The sequence below is a fragment of the Mercurialis annua genome, linkage group LG4 (genome assembly GCF_937616625.2).
Source record: "Mercurialis annua linkage group LG4, ddMerAnnu1.2, whole genome shotgun sequence".
Lineage (NCBI taxonomy): Eukaryota > Viridiplantae > Streptophyta > Magnoliopsida > Malpighiales > Euphorbiaceae > Mercurialis > Mercurialis annua.
In genome coordinates this window covers 16,898,629-16,919,552 of record NC_065573.1, presented here as the reverse complement: position 1 = coordinate 16,919,552, position 20,924 = coordinate 16,898,629, and the positions used below count along the sequence as shown (strand labels likewise).

The 20,924-nt window shown below is 33.6% G+C and overlaps 1 protein-coding gene across 1 annotated transcript; it reads right to left on the bottom strand.

Annotated features, from left to right (window-relative positions):
* Positions 1-15,498: 15,498 nt before the first annotated feature.
* On the bottom strand, positions 15,499-18,053 carry LOC126678361 (uncharacterized). Its single transcript, XM_050373264.1, has 4 exons — positions 17,309-18,053; positions 16,127-17,217; positions 15,781-16,015; positions 15,499-15,731 (listed from the first exon to the last, which is right to left on the bottom strand). The coding sequence occupies exons 1-4, from the start codon at positions 18,051-18,053 to the stop codon at positions 15,499-15,501; spliced, it is 2,304 nt and encodes a 767-aa protein (XP_050229221.1).
* Positions 18,054-20,924: the final 2,871 nt, after the last annotated feature.

Sequence of the window (20,924 nt, the reverse complement as noted above, 5' to 3'; positions counted from 1 at the left end):
TAATGCAAGTTTTAGTTGTTGGAAGTTTTAGTTATATTTTGTTACAGACAGTTTTTTTTATTTACAGTAGTTTAGTTTTTATGCAAGTTTTTGTTATTTACTGTCACGACCCGATTTCCGCTTAGAAACTCGTGTCGAGACCGGCGCTAGGGAATGGGAATGGTTGTTCCGAAACCCGTAGCAAGCCTAGGAAAAAAACAGTAAAAACTTTTCGCGTTTTGAAAACATAAAAGGTCTCAATTTCTTTTCGCAAGTATTTGAAAACCTTCAAATAAACATGTAATCAAAACCATGCAATCGCATTTTTGGACTCAGAGTAATACATGTATACTGCACACACCTTGACACAACCCTGCCCAAAAACAATGCCAGCGGTGCAAACCAGTTATCATGTCAAGTAACTGGTTTAAGCATGCCACTTAATTAATCACAAAACTTTTATTAAAACCAGGTTTCTTATAAACAACTGGCAAAAGCCCTTTTTATAAAAACATGCTTTTGTCCCAAAATGATACTCACAGTAGTTTCATATCAGAGTTTAAGCATTTACAATTGAACTACTGTTCGGAGCTAGAACTACTCTGCAGCTCTAGAGTGACCTTTATTTACTTACAACTTCCAGAGAAAGAATTGGAAGTCTTATCACGTCAAAATATCATTTACCTGTGAAAAGGGAAATCAACGGGGGTCAAATATGAGTGAATTCACATAGTTACTCAAGCATATTAATAAAAGCAGAAATCGCATGTAAACACACTTTGTGCAGCCAAATAACCGATCCAAATGAAACCCTAAGAGAAACCCCGTTTGGTTAACTGTGATTAATGTCACAGTTCGTGCCCTCTTGTTTAACACAGGATGAAATGTGAACTCATGTTATCACAATCATCTTATCTCTGTGTAAGGTTTGCTGGGCCGTAAATCAAATTACTGGCTCCCCAGGATAACCTGTTAGGTCTTGGCCGCTTTGCAAGCATCTGGCCAAAGAACCCAACTAGTATGCAATGCAATGTTTTATTAATACCGGTGATCACACAGTTCTATTGTTGCCCAATAGATAGCACGTTCCAGTGGATCTATATATTGGTTTCAAATTGACTCTATGCAATGCAATTTCAAACACATTTTTAGTTATAAATGTTTTGGCATTAATATTCAAAAGTAAATATGCGAACTCACAAAACCGTTATCCACAAAACAGTTCTCGTTCACCCTCTACTCTCCTGGTCCAGTAGCTTGCTTGCTCGTTGGATCTAGTTAGAAAACAATTGTTAAACACAATTGAAACAAGATTTCTAACTCTAAAGAGTAGACTTTCTATTGACATTACTAACATGTAACATATCTATTCTATACTCATTTTCGATATCAACTCATAGTCCTCTAGCTATTAATCACTTTGGTTAATAGAGGACCCAATTAAAACATCTCTATGTTTTAATTAATCGAACTCCCTTAATTGTCCTAGTTCTTTATAGTCCTTACTGAACGTACCGTCAAAATTGTTCAAAACTTGTTGGTTCGGAACCCGACGTGCGAAAGCACGTCGGAAACACGCGCTGGCGCGAGGCCCTGTGCGCCTGCACAGGACACTGTGCGCCCGCACAGTGTCCCTGTGCGTCCGCACAGGTGACTGTGCGGTCGCACAGTCTCATAGAGACTGTGCGCTCGCACAGTCGGGCTGTGCGTGCGCACAGCCTAGGCTGTGTGTCCGCACAGCCTGGCTGTGCGTCCGCACAGTCACTGTGCGACGCACAGTGGCTGTGCCGCACAGCCACGGGAACTCCGTTCCCGGGCCGATTTCCGTCGAGCTAAACCCATTTTTCTGATCCTAAACACATATACAAATACCAATCTATCCATTTTCACTATCGGAACGTAAAATCATTACGTATACGTTCGATTCGATACGGTAACCGTTATATATTCGAATATAATCCATTTTCTATATATCCAAATTCAAAATAACGGTTATAACTTCGATTATTAATGGATTACCGAAGAAATTTGAGTTAGAAACGAGAAATTGGATCGAAACCGTCGAACCTACCGTCGCGTGCCGTCGTCGCCGTTCTCTGCACCTAAACCTAATGTTTTAGGTTCTGAAGCTTATGAATTCATTTGAATTCATAATGATATATATATAGTTTGGCTAAAAGCCAAACTAGTCCCTAGGCATTCACGCGTTACTTTAACCCAAATTCTTAAATACTCGTCCGTAACTAAAACGGACAACGAACTCCAAATTTTATGAAATTTTAACCACGAATTCCATAATTCGTAATTAGAATAAAAACATAATTTTTATTCTCACGGGACTTATATTTTATTTTTAATAAATCATTAAAGATTTATTAGGGCTAAATTAGACCCACTTAATAAAATTTCTATCTCCAAATTCTATAAAATTTTAGGGGTAACTTTCTAAAAATATTTTGTGAATATTGACTCCAAAAATATTCACACGGGACTTATAAATTATCCTATTTTAATTTATAAGCATTTCTTAATTCCCGTTAGCTAAAATATAAATATCCAATTTTTATATTTTAACTTCTATAACTATTTTATATTTCCGGAGATACTATAAATTAAATTTATCCTTAAATTTAATTTACGTTCTCCCGGTCCTATAAATTATTCCTTACGTGAAATAATTTAATCCTTTAATTTTACGGGGTATTACATTTACAGTTTTGAATGGAATGAGTTTGACTTAGTGCATCATAAATTGCACTAAAACAATGTATCATAAACTATTAATTGGATCATAAATTGCTCATATTGCTCATATTGCTCATAAACTGATAATAACATTACAGCCATTGTCTCAAACTTACAAATTATTCATAAACTTACTAATCCTAAACTTAGAGAAATCTGTTATATTGCTATCATTACATAACCATACAACCAACAACCAACCATGAGATAGCAGCAATAGTGTATGCAATCTTCATTTTCTTCCTTGCAGAAATCACCTCAGCATTTCTTTTTTCCTCTGCAATCTTCAAACTCCTGATTTCATTCGCCAGTGAGTCAACTTCATCACTCCAAGTATAAAAATTATCATTCATGATAGCTTCTTCAGACCTTCGGGAAATGAGACCGTTGATTACAGTTTTGGCTCTATCACTCATAGGCTCCTCAAACCACTCGAAAAAATCACAGCCACCACCTCTCTAACAAAAATTAAAAACCCTAAATTCAGTAGCTGCAATTCAAGAATAAACAAACAAACCCAAAACAAAGTGGAAATACCTATACCTTATAATTTCGACATCCATAGAACCTTCGCCCAGGATTTTTTTCAGTCCATGAAGTATAAACTCGAGCAATTGGGTTTGAATAGCATCTACAGTACCTGTCACCACCATCGTATTCGTACACCTCTTCGTCAGTTCTTTGCCGATTCCTGATGGACGATGATGAAGTTGAGTAAACCATTTTTTCTGTTTGTGAAATAAGAAGAAAAACTGAATTTAGGTTTAGATTTGGGGGAAAATGAAGAAGAAGAAGTTAAGTGATTTATTTTGGGGATGATTTAAGAGGTACGATCCATGTCAGCAGACGTTTGGCCAGAGGGGTTAGTCCATGTCAGCAACGAGGTTAACACACTGGCAAAAAGAGACGGTTAACGAAACGGAGTTAGCGTGAAGGGGAAAAGTGATACGTTTTCAAAACGTCAGGGGCCTACTTGCACCTTTCCAAACGTTGAGGGCCTACTTGACCCATAGGGCAAACGTTAGGGGTGTATCTGACCCTTTTCCCTTTATTATTTAAGCAGTTATGTAATTTACTTTTTAAACTTGCAAGACATTATGTGAACTAAATTGCGGATTGCCTTGCACTAGTAGCTCGTTCCATATCTGATCATCAAGATTGGTTCAACATGTTTTCCAAATTTGAATTCTTGCAATTGCAATGCTTCCAATTTTAATTAATAATATTATCTAGGATTTAAAAAAAATCTATTGACCGGGTGATTTTTGATAATTTTATTGTCTTAAGTTTTTAAAACAATTGTGTTTGAATTTAGCCTTCATTTACATATATTTATAATTGATGGATTCCGGCATCTCGACGACGTTAATCTTGCAAAACAGTATAGATGGCTAATCGGACGGTTTGTCCGATTAGCTCTCCGATGCTTAAGTCAGTTTAGGCTTAAGGGAGAATAATTGTATTTGTTATAAGTTGTGTGTTTAGGCATACCTCAAGCTCCTTTTATAATAGTTGAATGTATACCTTGTAGATATGGAATAGGAGAGTGATTCCTATTTAGTAGGGTTTGACCCTGATTAGGAGTGTCCTTCCTTATTCAGACAGGAGTCCTATTTAGGAAGGTATTCCTAAATAGTCTCGTCTTCCTAAGTTGGAGGCTATCTTCCTAAGTTGGAATTTGTATCCAAATAGGACAGATACTCTGAATATGCGTAGATCTTGGTGATCTTATCTGAATTCCGGGGTCGACGTGCTTTGTCCGAGTCCTCAGGGATTCGGTCTTTATGATGTCGAATGATGTATTCCAGTCAAGGCGGATCCGGTGGATTCGGCCTCTGGTTTATCTTGGTTTGGCCCTTTGGGCGGGAGTCTGGTGTCGTCTGAGAATAGATCTTCTGCGACTCGGCTCCATTATAAGTAGAATAGGATTCGGTATCCATCATTAGCCCCCCCGCAAGTGAGCTGAAGTCATGGTATTTTATGCCTTGGAGTATTTCAGCTCTATTTGAGGTGAGTCGTTTTGTATTTCGGCGTTCCCTTTTGCTTCTTGAGCAAGATTCCAGTTTTTCTCCTTTTCCGCCATGTGTCATTCATCTATTCGTTATTTTTTGAAGTGAATTTGTTCTATCTTCCTTTGTCTTTGAACTGTTGTATTTGTTTCATTTTTCATCTTTTACTCTTGGTTGTTCGAAAGTAGTTTTGCCTTTATTCTCATCTTCAATCTTTAATTCTCGTGTTTGATTTCTTCTTTTGGCGAGACTCTTGGTGAATCTCGTTGATTTATTTTGATGGTTTATTTCCAGGTATTCCTTTGTTCATTTTTTGATTGTTTTGTGTTCTTAAAATTTCTTCAATTGTCTTCTAATTTCCAATCAATTTTGTGATTCGATCCATCGGCCTTTTGAATTTTATTTGTTTATTCTTTTCCTCTTTGTTGAGATCCCTCTCGGCGATTCCTTATGGCGAAGCTCATTCTCTTGGCGAGACTTATTGTCTTCTTTTACATGTTTTTATAGGCAAAATTCATGTGGCGACTCCTCACCATTTGGTGAAGCTTTTATACTATATGAATCTTCATTAGTGGGCGAAGCCCTTGTATTGGGCGAAGCCCTTGTATTGGGCGAAGCCCTTGTATTGGGCGAAGCCCTTGTACTGGGCGAACCCTTATCTTTGGGTGTTCCCTCATCTTGGGAGAACCATCTTTTGTACGCGAAACCTTTATTCTTTTTATTTCAGGGTTTTGAACTTTTTTGTTACTCGGTCGATTCTTCTTTACTGCCGCATTACTCCTTATTTTCCATTTGCTATGTTTGATCTTCGTTGGTTGTGATTTTAAGTTTCTTGTTTATTCCTCCTTATTTTTTATCTTCATTCTTCCTTTCTTGGTTTTCATATTTCAACATTCCCGTGTTCTTTGTGTTTGTCTTTATCTTCATTAATCGAAGTCTTTTATTCTAGCTGATGTTTACTCTTTTAATGAGTAATTGTTTCTTCGAGGTGACTCTTCTTGTTTGCAATTCTTTTTCATTTTGAGAGTTTTGTTTTCTTTTTTAAACATATATGAGTCCTTCAAGCTCCTCCACAAATACGCTGATCTCATAGGGTATTTATGTCCGTTTTTGAGATCAGGTCATTCAATTTATTTCGTCGATTTTTCTTGATTTTAATTCTTTTCGGGCGGACTGTCTTCCTTTTTTAGATTTGTTCCTCTGATTTGGGCGAGTTGCCTGTGATTCGTTGATTTGGGCGAGTCGCCTTATTTGGGCTCTTGGCTTTATTTTTACCCGAATCATTTTAGACCCGGCCTTCTGTTTTGAGATCTTCCGCATTCCATTTGATTGGCATTTTGCCTTTCTTTCGCATTTCTCTTATTTTTCGGCGTTTCTCTTTCTTTCGCATTCCTCTATTTCTTGATGTTTCGTCTTTCGCTTTATTTTATTTATTTAGTTGATTCGCCTTTCGCTTTATTTTGCTTCGAGTTGATTTTGATCTTTGATATTTCGCCTTTAGAGTTAATCTAAACTCTGTTTTTGGCGTTTTGCTTTTATTTTTAGAGTAAATCTATACTCTGGTTTTTGGACGTTTCGCCTTTATTTTAGAGTAAATCTATACTCTGGTTTTTTGGCCGTTTCGCCTTTATTTTAGAGTAAATTTATACTCTGGTTTTTTGGCGTTTCTCCTTTATTTATTCTGATTCCTTTCTGCTTTGCTGCGTTGTATGAATTAAAGATAGTTCGCACCATTGGGTATGACAAACATATATACTTGACAATGGGCGATTGTCACCGTCGGGTATGACAAAAAGTCTATACTTGACAACGGGCGATTGGAACCATCGGGTATGACAAAATTCTATACTTGATGATGGGCCATTTGACTTCTACTTCATTCTTCATTCTTTCCCTCTTGGGGTTTTCTTCAGAATTCGGACAGATCTATCTCTTCTTTCCCTCTTGAGGTTTTCTTTAGAATTCGGACAGACCCATCTCTTCTTTCCCTCTTGAGGTTTTCTTCAGGATTCGGCCGAGTCTATCTCTTTAGGATTCGGCCGAATCTATCTCTTTAGGATTCGGCCGAATCCATCTCTTTAGGATTCGGCCGAATCTATATGTTCTTTCCCTCTTGGGGTTTTCTTCGAGGTTCATACGAACCTATCTTCTTTGTCCCTCTTGAGGTTTTCCTTTGGATGAGTCTTCTTTGGATGAGTCATCTTTGTCAAGTTTTATTTTCTTTTTTGTTGTTTTCTTGGTTTATTCTTTTTGACAGAGTCTTATTAAGGCAAGTCTCTTCTTGGTTAAGCCTTGACTTGTTCTTTTTTGGCGGAGCCTTCTTGGTTTATTCATTCATTTTGCCCGAGGTCTTTTCCTTCATTTTTACATCGCTTCGTTATCCATTATCTCAAGTGGTGCTTTTTATTGATTTCTTTCTCCGTCTTCATTATTGTTCTGGGTAAAATTCATTTGATTTCGTGTTTCTTCTCTTCTTTCGGCCTTTATATTTATTTTTTCTTTTCTTGCCACCGATTTTTGTTATGCTTTCTATATTCTTTTACTCCTTGTAGGAGTTATGTTGCCACAATCTCTCGCTTTATTTCCCTTTTCTGGATTTTTTTCTTGTTTTTATAATTATTAGATCTGAGTTATTTGCTTCCGCTCGCTAATTGTTTTTTTTTTCTTTTCTTGATCGTATTCTTCGTGGAATTTGTATCTCTTCCTTCAAGCTCCCCCATAAATACACCGATCTCAAAGGGTATTTATGCCCATTTTTTAGATCATGTCTTCGTTTTTCGCCTCTTGGGCCATTTTTGTTATTCCTTTTGTTGCGTTGATAGGGGTGAGCACTTCAGTTTCACGTCCTCCAGGTCGAGTTCTTCAGTTTTGATGTTTTTTAGTGTTTTGACTATATTTTCTTCCATAACTTCTTCCACTATATATGTGGTTTTACTCCGATGTGCAAATTCAGAGGATTCGCCTTTGTCTTCCTAATTTTTCTTTTTGGATTGACTCTGTGAGGCTCTTTCTACTTTTGCTCTTTCCTGTCTTTTGCTTTTTTTATTTTTCTCTTCTTGAATTTGGTCCGCTCATGGTTTTGTTTTAGTTTTTACCGCTTCGGATGGTATCTTTGTGATTGTCTCGTTTGCTTCGTTGTTTTTAGGGTATTACACCCTTCTTTTTTATTTTTCAATGGTGTTTCCTCTATTAATTTCTGGTTTTTTCTTCTCTTTCTATAACCTGTATGTTTTTTACTTCTCTTGCTTTCTTGATTAGGTCTTGTTTGTCTTTATTTTTCTTGGCGGAGGTTTCTTGACGTTGCAATTTTTGCTATTTTTTCTCCTCTTTCGCTCCTGATTGGAACTCCCTCTTCATCAATATGTTTGTTTCTCCTTTGGTTTGTCTTTCGAACCATCTCTCTCATTGCCTCTTGGGCCGCTTCGCTTTTCGCCTTTTGGGCTTTGCTCGTCTGGTTTTCGCTATTTTTTCCTTTTATTTTTCTTGACGTTCCTTTTAATTTCTTCTTTTATTTCGGTTGATAGTGGCGAGCCCTTCTTTTCCTTTTCTCTTCAGTCTCTTTTAGAGTTAAGCCCGCTTCGGGTCTTTTCCTGATTTCCTTTGTTTCTAGGATTTTCTCTTGGATGCTCCTCTTCCGATTCGTCTCCTCTTGGTTCTTGATTTTCTGGGTTCTGTGGCTCGTTGTTTCTCCTTTCATTCCTTGCTTTGTTCCTTTGCTCGTTCCGTTGCTCGTTCCTTCCTTCATTCCTTCGCTCGTTTCCTCGTTTGCTTCGTTGTTCCTAGGGGTATTACGCCCTTCTTCTTTATTTTTCCTCTAATTTCTTGATCTTAAATTTTCTCCTCCTTTGCTCTTGATCGGAACTTTCTCTTCAACAATATGTTTCTTTCGCCTTTGGTTTGACTCTCAGGCTTCGCCTCTCAGGCTACTTCGCTTTTTGCCTCTCAGGCGTTGTTCGCCTGATTTTTGTGATTTTTTCCTTTTGAATTTCTTGGTGTTCATTTTGATTTCTTATTTTTGACCTAACCTTATTAGGCCGAGTCTCTTCTTAATTAAGCCATATTTGACCTTTTATATTTATATATATATTTATATATATATTCTAGCCAGAAAAATATCTTAGCATATAATATATTTATTGAATGTTAAATTAAATGCATAATATACTTGAAGTCATATAAAAGTGAAATTTAAACTAAAATACTAGTTTATTTTCTTTTTGATTTTGAAATCAAATAAATAACCGATAAGTAAATAAATAGGATTGCAGAAAGAAAGACTTATCGTGATTGGTATTTTGTTGACATTTGATATAGTATTTCTGATTTGACAATCTCAAGCGTGGTCTTGATGATTTCAGAATATCCTCCACCGAGATGCAACATTGTTTTTGAAGTAAGTTCTATTCTCTGCTAAATAGTTACCTCCTAAATTCGAGATATAAGCGTCTATAATGAGATTTTGTATAGTCCAATAATTTGATGTGCTTTAATAAATTGAGTGGCCATCCAAAATTCCTTAATCACGGTCGAATTACACTGCCATTCTTCTCTTCTTTTATTTGGCCATCATGTGACCTGTTAGTTTATTCTTCATCTTATCCTTACTTCAATTTTCCCACCAATAGTTCATAATAATATTACCTGCTCATTCAGCCACCATTTTAACAATTGCTTCCTTTTTTCTTAATGCTCAACCTTTTCCTTTTTTAACCATTAATATGACCTGCTTCCATTTATTTCTTTTTCCACCATCAACATAATATGATCTGCTTGTTTCATTATATGACCTGATCTTTTGATTTTGTAGATTCGCTAGATACATTTGTTGTTGTTTTTGGATTAGTCCCGTCGGATACCATCCTTCAATGAGAATTTATTTTGAGTTCAAAAAAGCTCCTTCTAGTTTAAGTTTGTTAAGCTTTTCCCACAGAGGGCGCCAATTGATGGATTCCGACATCTCGACGGCGTTAATCCTGCAAAACAGTGTAGATGGATAATCGGACGGTTTGTCCGATTAGCTCTCCGATGCTTAAGTCAGTTTAGGCTTAAGGGAGAATAATTGTATTTGTTATCAGTTGTGTGTTTAGGCATACCTCAAGCTCCTTTGATAATAGTTGAATGTATACCTTGTAGATATGGAATAGGAGAGTGATTCCTATTTAGTAGGGTTTGACCTTGATTAGGAGTGTCTTTCCTTATTCAGACAGGAGTCCTATTTAGGAAGGTATTCCTAAATAGTCTCGTCTTCCTAAGTTGGAGGCTATCTTCCTAGTTGGAATTTGTATCCAAATAGGACAGATACTCCGAATATGCGTAGATCTTGGTGATCTTATCTGAATCCCGGGGTCGAAGTGCTTTGTCCGAGTCCTCAGGGATTCGGTCTTTATGATGTCGAATGATGTATTCCAGTCAAGGCGGATCCGGTGGATTCGGCCTCTGGTTTATCTTGGTTCGGCTCTTTGGGCGGGAGTCTGGTGTCGTCTGAGAATAGATCTCCTGCGACTCGGCTCCATTATAAGTAGAGTAGGATTCGGTATCCATCAATAATCCTTCTATAAATATATAATTATAATTATAATATAATTGTTTAATGAAATAGTTTAAATTTAATTGTTTATTGAATATGCTATATATGTACAAATTATTTTGAACTTTTAAAAAACTTTTGGTCTGTAAGAAATAGATTGAAGATTATCTCTCTCGTGTTATATGAAATCTCCTGTCATGACACGATTTTTCCGAGATAGTGCTTGGAAATGACAGTGATAGTTCCTAAAAACTTCTCTTTACTTTCCATTTATCGCGTGTGCACATGAGCTCTCACTATTATTGAGAGACTTAAATTCACTTTACACCTTCTGTTTCGTATCCTATGCAGTCTTTCATTTAACATTCATTTTATTTAATTACAACATTAGAGTACATATATGATTACATTCTTACATATAATAACTCTACACTAGGCTATTGCTAAACACTAGAGTTTAAAACATTTTTTACATACTCTTGTACAAAAAGTTTCTAAGGAATAAAACATTCAGAAGTATGCTTTAATATCATCAACTCTTTCCTGCAAAATGAAAATTATGAAGGTCAATATAAAACTGATGAGTTCATATTATTGTAAATTAACAATGAGTACAACTGAAAACCAACGTAAAACATTCGATAAATTTTAACCAATTAGGAACCGGATGAAACTCTAATCATCAATCCGTAGACTCGTACTCTTTACCATATACTCATTGTTAATCGTATTCTTTCTTGAGTCGTGGTCCCGAGATAATGTTGCTCACCGTGTTAACTAACGACTAATGGTTGTGGTACCGAGAGAATATAGTTAACCATCAACCATTTATTACTCCTCATTTTCTTTCGTGAGTTCCGAGAGAATGTAGCTCACCGCGTTGACTCCCATGATATGGTCCTAAGAGAATGTGCCTCACCACGTTGACCCATATCTATCATTTCTTAGGTACGGTACAGATAGAATGTGGCTCACCACGTTGACTCTTACCTTGCGTTCTTTATCGTTTTCTTTCCTATGATACACTTACACACTTAAACTCAATCAACACCGTGCAGACACAATTCTATTGACACTCAATTGGTAACTTGTTCCATTGAATCCATATCGGTATTAAAAAAAAGTTCAAAACCCATATATATGGATACTATCGCAAAATATTTTTTATATAAAAAAGTAAATGTGCTTTGCGCTATATTTAGAAGCATAACATAAACTCGTAGTGGTTGCTTTATCTCGTCGGCTTATTCTATTACCTCTAATTCTAAAACTCTAGTACTCTTCAGATCTATTCACCATTCATATATTAATATACATAATCAATATTACGGGATTACCAATCCTAATTCTAGAGTTAATCTTTAGACTCAAACCAATGTTTTGAAAACCGGATCGGACCGGCCGTTCAGACCGGGTTAACCGGAAACCGGCTCTGTGTCCGGTCCGGTTTCTTGTTAAAATCAGAATGATTAAAAACTGGTCAAAAACCGAATTTAACCGGGAAAATCGGGTTTAGCATAAAAACCGGCCAAATCCGGTTTTCCAAAAAATGGTCAAAAAGATACTTTTTTGACAGAAAAAGCATTTTGTGATCCCTACCATGTGTCTTTATTTTCTCTCTCCCACATGCCTCTTATTCTCTCTTATATAAATTCTTACACACATTAATTATTCTTACACATACTAATTCTCTCTCATATGACATTTTAATTTTTATTAATAAATATTTTTACTCAAAAAATATAACTACACTCTTTCTAATACTATTTTATATTCTTATATATTAATTATTTATAGTTATATTTCACAAAAAATAAATTATAATTTTTTATTTAAATATATTATCATATTTGTTATTTATAAAATGTTATATCATATTTATAATTTAATAATTATTAAATTAAAAAAATAATATATTTATCTCTTTCATATAAAATAATGGGATTATTTTCCAAATACCTGTTTTTGGTAAGTATTTACACCATTTTAACTCATCTTTTCCTCTTATCTTACGTTACCTAATAAGCTAATTTATTTACCAAAAATACCCACTATATAAAGAAGACTTATCTCATTTTAGGTTAAACTTTTACTTTTTTTTTCTCTCTCTTCTCTTTCAAAGTTCTCTCTTCTTTTCTTCTTGTTTTTCATTTGATTTTCAGTTTATCTCCTCCAATTACTTTTCCGTTCATCTTTTCCGTTCGTATTTTCCGTTTGTCTTTCCGGTCACGCTTCCGTTCGTCTACTTCCGATGGATTTCTCGTCGTTTCCGGTTGTTTTTCCGTTCGTCTTTTCCGTTCGCGTTAATTCGTTCGTCTCTTCCGTTCGCGCTATGGATTTCTCGACTCGTTTTTAGATTTGTGTAATTTTTTAGGTTTTTGTAATGATTTAAATATTTTGTAAATAATTATTGTAGATCTATAATTTTTATTTATAAAATTGTCCTATTATTCATATAATTATTTATTTTGTCTTCTCTTATTCATAAATTTGTTTATTACTACAGATTTTGTAAATAAAAAATTGATTTAGAGTGCATTTGTAGTAATTTTATAATATATTTATGTTTTAGTGTATTTTTGGTGTATATATAGTGTATTTCTGCCGTTTTTTAGTATATTTATGGTGCATTTACAGTGTTTAGGGTGTATTTAGTGTTTATGGTGTATTTGCAGTGTTTCATGGTGTAAACCACAAAGAACACTACAAAATGCCATAAATACACTATATACACTACTTATACGCTATATATACACTACTTATACACTATATATACACTAATCTTACACTATATAAACACCATAAAAACACTATATATACACTACTGTTACACTATTAAAAAAATTACAGGAAAAAAATCTTTAAAAAATAAAAATTAACACTATATATACACTATATATACACTAATCTTACACTATATAAAAAAACGGTCGGTCGGTTCGGTCAATTCGGTCGACCAAACCAAAAAAACGGAAAACCGAAATTGGAAACCGAAAAAAGGTATTTTTGAAATTAAAAAATAAAAAGGTATTTTTCGTAAATAAAAAAAGGTAAAAAAGAAAAATCAAAACTTGGCAGTTAAAGGTGTAAATAAATTACCAAAACATGTATTTCAGGAAATTACCACTAAAATAATTCTTGTATATACTCTTGAATATTATTGTTTATAATTTATAATTATATTTTTTATATTAAATTATTTTAAAATAAAAATATGATGACATGTTAAATTAAAAGTTATATTTTTTAAAACTTAAATTTTTTCTTTCTCATAAAATATGATTATTCTATATACACTATGTTTATCAATTGTAATTGTATTTCACACGTTCAGTAATTGATTCTATTTAAATATTCCTCATATTTTTATTTATAATTTTTAATTTTATTTAAATATTCTGTCATATTTTTATTTATAAACTTTAATTGTATAATTTTAAATTAATAATTCTTATTATTAAAATAAAAAACTAATTTTTTTCTCATTTAGAGAAATTATTCTATATATTATTAAAACTTTATCATTTATAATTATATTTTATATAAAAATAATAATATATAATTTAATTTAAATATTATATCAATTTTTATTTGTAATACATGTATTTTCAATTTAAATAATTTATATTTATTATAATTTAAAAATCAGGTTGAACCCGGTTGAACCCGGTTGAACCGTGAACCCCCGATGAAGCAGATCCGATCTCCGGTCCGGTTTTAAAAATATTGACTCAAACCAATTATCACGTAAGACAGGTATCTCCACATTTCTAAACTTTCTCGTATATTCACCTAGTTTGCTGATTATCGATTCTAGCTCCAATCTCAAAAACGCTTCCATTTTAAAATCATTTTTAATTCATCATCCAAATCATTATCAAAACTCTTTCCCTTCTCATCTCATCGGCCAAATTCGTTAACTCTCGGCTCGGCGTTTAAAAATTATTTTCTCGAAAACCACTTTCGTTTCTCAAATGCACTTTTCATAACTTGCAACCCATCGGTTGAGGCCGCACGCTCTTTATGCACGGTTGTCAGTATCTCTTTCATCGTAAATAACTTTTAAAACACTTCACTTCATTCTTTATAGAACACGATAATCAAATTGCACAGAGCTTTAAATCAATAATATCAAGTTGGCCTTAAACTCATTTAAAACCACAATTTCATATTTTTCAATTCAAAACTGATGGATCCAGGGAGATAGTTTGATGTGACTTCTGATGGATTTGGATGTGGTCTACGAATGAATCGGCTCTTCTGTGAAAGACATATACCGGAAGTAGCTAAAAGGGAACTTTGGGCTTTCGGCTCCGAGTTCACTCTGATCCTTAAGTCAGTGGGTAATAAATGTACGTGAAGTGAACTCGTGGAATAAGATTGTTACCTTTTTATAGGCTGCTTGGTGTGGCCTTCTTTTCTTTAGAGGTGTGGGATTTGTTAGTGTTCCATCATTAATCCCTCTCGGTAAGTTTGCTTCGACTAGATATTTATATCCTAGCTTCTTCTCGATGCAACCTTGTGTGTTTGTCGGAACTGGTTCTAAAACCACAGGTTGTCTAAAACTTTGATGTACCTTCGAATTTAGGCGGATATCTAAATCCCAAAGTTACATCGAAGGCTCAGAAAAGTGTATGTCGCATGTTCTGTTTCCATTTGTTTTATAAGCTTTTCAGACTTTAAAGGTATTTATGGGTTAAGGCAATTTTTTAAACACAAAAATGACCTCCAATTCGGGGAAGCAATCAGAATGTTCTTTTTGTCGCTTCGTCACCTTCATGGCGGTTGTTTCCATATTACCGTTTATCGGGTCTTTGAGGTAGCTCGGGATTTGGACGTTACTCTGACTCCGAAGTTACTTCCAAGACCAGAAAAAGTAGTCTGGTTTTTCTTTTTCTTCTTTTTGTCCTTTATGCTTGTGGTGATATTTATACTTCACTTTTGATGTGATACAGTTGTTTCCCTTCACATCGTGCTTTAATGTTTTTTTTGGGCGTCGAGCGGTTGTTGTTACTGCCTTTCTTTATTTTCCTCTTTTTAAGTATAACTAATACTCTTGAAGAGTATAACAATTAGTGATGATGAGAAAGATAATACTGCCTCCTCATTTAAGAAGTCTCATTTACTGTCAGTGGCGGATCCAGAAATTCATTTCAGCCCGGGCTAAATAACACGTAGTAAATAAATTAATTTGCATAAAAATATGTAATAAAAAACAAACAATAGATATTACTTACATTAATTTCGATCAATACGAGGCAATTGCATTCGCTGGGTCTGCATAGCTTGAAAGCGCTGAAGAATGGGCTCATTATCAATCTTCAGAAAAATTGCTTTTTCAATATAACATGATAAACTGTCGCTCAATAACTCATCCCCCATTTTGTTACGCAAATCAGTCTTGATAATATTCATTGTTGAAAATGCCCTTTCAACTGAAGCAGTTGCAACTGGTAAAACCAATGCTAATTCTATCAATCGATAAATAAGAGGATAAATCAAGTACTTTTCTGTTTCCACCAGCTTCTTTGCAAGTTGTCCGATTTCCACAAGTTGCCCTTTGCCTCACATCATATATGTATATATCCAATTGATCGCTTAACATCGTCAAATCAAATGCAGAAAAATCTTCTGGATAAAAATCGGCTAAACGGCGCAATTTCAGAGCATTAAATCTAGAAAATGATTGTCTCGGATCCAGACAGCTTATGCAAGAAAGCAACTCATTATTTCCTTCTGAGAAACGACTATTCATCTAATGCACAATCACAACAATAACCTAATAAAAGTATAAAAATATTAAACTTAGGAAAATTATAAAGTGTAATAATAATAAAAAAAATAATATGTTCAAGAAATTACTAACCCCAAAAAAGATTTCCACACGGAAACGGTGAAGAAATGTTATACTTTGACCTTCACGTTTTGATCGACCACGGATTGACAAATTATCTTCCAAATTAGGCATGTCGATAGAATTTTCAACACAAAACTTGCATACCTCATCAAAAAGATTATTCCATCCATCTTCCCTAAATGACTGAAACTTGACCTTCACGGCATGTATCATGTCCATAGCATTCACAATATTTTGATTTTTCTCTTGCAAAACTTGTGACAGTCCATTTGTAATTGCCAATACTCTTTTCATCAAATGCAAGGTGAACACGAATTCAAAATTTTCCATTCGGTCAAGCAAACCCAAAGTTGCACCTCTATCCTTTGAACCAATTGCATCATCATGAACATTTCCAAGCACTTCCATTACTGAAGGCCACATTGCCAATATACGCAATACCGTATGATAATGAGAACCCCACCTCGTGTCTCCAGGTCTTGCAAGACTTGTCTCTTGATGCATCCCTCTTCCCGAAGAGATTTCACCATTTTCTAATTGTGTGACAATATGATCATGTTGGCTTTGTCTGAGTGCATCTTTTCTTTTACAAGAAGCTCCAACAGTGTTCACAATTATGGATAAATAGCTAAATGAATTCTCCACAATCGGTAATGTTTTTGCAACTGCAACAACTACCAATTGAAGCTGGTGAGCAAAACAATGAACATACCTAGCATAAGGATTCTCATTAAGTATGAGAGCCTTTAAACAGTTGAATTCTCCACACATGTTTGAAGCCCCATCATATACTTGTCCCCGCAGTCTAGATATTGATAGTCCATACTTGGCAAAAAACTTGTCAATAGCTTCCTTTAAAGTATGTGATGAAGTATCTGCTACATGCTCAACTGAAAGAAACCTCTCAAGGATTTCTCCATGATCATCAACATATCTCACCATAATAGCCATTTGTTCTTTTACAGAGTTATCGCGGGATTCGTCAACCATGAGTGTGAAAAAACGATCTCCAATATTCTTAATAATAGTAGTTCTCACTTCTTCTGCACAAGCATTCACTATCTCTTTTTGAATACTTGGAGCAGTCATCTGATTGTTTCCTATAACATTGAAAAAATAATTTGATAATTAGACATAATTAAATTATATTACTATTAAATGTAAATTAATTAAATCACATTTATAAATTACCTGGAGCATTAATATTTAACACCTTTGCAATCTCTTCATTATGCTCACAATCCCTTTGGAGTAACTCAAGAAAGTTGCCTCTACTCAATGAATCATTCGACTCATCATGTCCTCGAAAAGCTAATCCTTGTTTGAGTAAGAATCGAATAACACCCAATACTGCTGTCAATCGAGTACGATAAGCAACATCTGCGTGAGAAGAATGCTGAGTAAATATGTGCTCCACACTTTGTCGTCGGTTTTTATATGCTTCATATTTTCTCGCAGCATAATTGTGGTCACTGTCAACATTTCCAACATGTTCTCCCAAGCTAGCTCTTGCATTCTTCCAATTATTGAATCCTGTTTTTGTGAATACTTCTCGACCGCCTTGAGATTTGGGTTTTGGCGGTTTAAACAAATAACACCATAAGCAAAATCTTGCATCTTTTGATACACTATACTCCAACCACACATAATCACGAAACCAAGTGCTTTGAAAACTTCTATTTTGATTTCCAAATGTTTTCTGAAAAAATTTATGACCCTTTGGTTGACAAGGACCTTTAAGCACATACGCACGTCTCACTTCATCTCTAATATTGATTTCATAGTCATCAATCGAAATTCGTTCTCCAGGGTCCGCAATTACATCAGTAGAATCAAACTTAACACGTTTTCTTTTTTCTCCCGATAATGCACCCAAATCATCTCCTTTATCACAAGAATTAACAATTTTTCGTGTTCTAATAACATATTTATCCATAACCTAAATACAATTATTTCAATTAGTTTTATCTTACAATTTAATTTAATATTCATAAAAATATCCAAATAATAATAATATTCATCAAATATTTATCAATAAAATAAAATGACAATAATTTAGAATACTTACTTGTTGTAGTCCAATTTCTTTTTTTGATTTTTTATGAATAAATCAAGTGGAAAACCTAAACAAATAGAATTGAATAGAGTTATTTCACCATAAAACAAATAAATTAATTAAATAAAATTACATAAAAAAAAATTTAAAAAAAAGACTTACCAAAGTTAGAGGTTGATTGATTTTGGAGGAGAATTTAAAATTGAAAAATTAGGTTATGATATTTAGGAATTAGGTTGTAGATTTTGAAATTAGGTTAAAGAGTTTAGAAATTAATAATATTTACTTCAAATGCCATATAAGTATAACAAGAAAAATTGAGGGATTGAATAGAAACATTGTGATTTATAAATATTAAATAGGAAAAATGGTGTGGGGCTATTCTTTTTTTAATGGTGGAAGTTTGGGACTGATGCATTTAATAAGCATCAGTCCCGTTTCATCTGCGCTGTTTGAAGCGGAGCAGATGAAACTTGGGGTCAAAACGGCGTCGTTTTGGCCTCTATTTAATTAAAAAAAAATAAGAGGCCAAAACGACGTCGTTTTGGCCTCTTCAATTAAAAAAAATTTCAGAAGGCAAACAGCCTTCTTCTTCCTCCTTCAGTCAGCATGCAGCTTTTGTTTTTCCTTACGGCAGCCATGGCTGGCTTTCAGAAGACCAGCGCCGGTCCTCCAAATTTCCGGCGGCAGCCCGTGCTCGAGCCTACCTGAGCCCAAGGCTAGATCCTCCCCTGTTTACTGTTACACACATATTAAAAAAAACATTTATTATATTTGTCATTTTTTATATTTTTTCATGTTTTGCTTTTGTTAATGATAGTGGAATTTTTCATACAATCCCTTTAAGATGACTAAATGAAGGGTAAAATAGAATATTCATTGAAAAGATATTTTAGTAATAGATATGAGACATTTTAAATGGAAGAAAAATGGAATACATAACTTCTTAAACGGAACGGATGAAGTAGTAAATTAAGATAAAAAGTTTACTTTTCTAAAAAGAATTACTCTCTCTGATTCATAATATTTGTCGCATTTGAAAATTTTTCTTGGTTCATGATATTTATAACTTTAGAATTTTAAGAAAATATTTATTATTATTTTTTCAAGTTTATCTCTGGCAATAAATTAGTAAGGTTAAAATAACTAGTCAAACATTAAAAATTTATATGGACAATTTAATAAAATACATACAAATCAAGACATATTTTATTACTTTTTTTATTTATGTGAAATAAATAAATGACAGATATTATAGATAGTATGGAGTAATTAGTTGGGTGTGCATCAATTGGTTGGATCACTAAACCGATCCAAAATCAAAATAGTATAATTTTCTTAACCTAACTAAAATCGAATTATATCAAAATTACCGTAACCAAATCAAAATAAATTTCAATTTGGTCATTTATTTCAATTAACTTGATTTTATTAAAATTAGTTATTAAAAATAAAAGGCAAATAAAATAAATAAATTTCATTATTAATTTGTAATTACTATACAACTTCAACAATGTCTAAATCCTAAATAACTAAAATAATATCAATATTTTAAAAATAAATATTACAAGATTCATCTATATAACTCGGTTAATTAAGTCAATTCGATTAATTCAAAAATTTCATACTAACAAACAAACCGAAATAACCAAATTTTTAGGAGAAAAAAACAAAAATATTCAAAAACAAATCAAATATTACTCAAATAGCCAAAATCCAAATTCTTTACATTCATGACAAAATAAGGAGAAAGTTTACATTTTCTAACCAACCATTAAACAATAGACACATAGCACATTTGAACTAAAAAAGTCAAAAAAAACGTATAAAACAGCTGTAAAAACGCGTCAAAATACGTCAGTAACACGTCTGACACGCGTGTCAGAAAAACGTGTCAGTCACGTGTCGGCGCGTGTCAGCGTGTTAGAATTATTTAAACATGTTCATTTATGTAGCTTTTATGTATCATTTATGTATCAAAACATACTTGCAAGTCAATTTTAATATTTATGATTTTATTTGGGTAATTAATAAATCAATTTTACTAATTAGACAATTGTACTGAAATTTTATTATTGGATGAATCTGTTTCAGGTCTCCAAGAACCCATAAACTCGAATTAGTTGAGGATGTGGTTTTGTCATAATGGATTCTTTTAATAGGGATATTCAAATTACTTTTGTTCATTAACAAATAATATATCGGCAATGTATTTACAGTGTATCAGTCTCGTTAAAAAATATTTTTTTGACAATAATTATAATGAGTAGGAGACTGATGCTAGATATAATAAATGGTGTATCTATAATATATCAGCGATATATCAATGTTGTATATATAATATATCGTTAATGTATCTGATATGTATAATAACATATACTTAAAAACTGAACCAACTTAAGTTTTAGTTAGAGATAGCTAAAAGTTAAAGACAAATCAAGCAATATGTTGTTAATAAGAGCATTTGATTTTAAAAATTATAATCTACGGTGTATCTGCAAAATTTATTTCTTTAAAATAATGAAAATTATGTATCTACGATGTATCAGTTGTGTATCTATAATGTATCGGTGATTTATCTACAATGTATCAATGATGTATCAAATATTTATATACAGTGTATCAATGATGTATCAAATATACATAGATATTGTAATCCCAAAATCAAAAAAACATGCCTTTCTCGTCTTACATTGGCAACAACATCCGCTGAGGTAGTGGTGGCGCCTCAGCCACTGCCGGAAGCAGTTG

Bases quoted from the DNA above. Each gene is read 5' to 3' on its own strand.
- LOC126678361 (XM_050373264.1), bottom strand. From the start codon at position 18,053: ATGGATAAATATGTTATTAGAACACGAAAAATTGTTAATTCTTGTGAT. The intron at 17,218-17,308 runs GTAATTTATAAA...TCAATGTTATAG, and splicing joins GTTAAATATTAATGCTCCAG to GAAACAATCAGATGACTGCT. The intron at 16,016-16,126 runs GTTAGTAATTTC...ATTGTGCATTAG, and splicing joins GTGTGGAAATCTTTTTTGGG to ATGAATAGTCGTTTCTCAGA.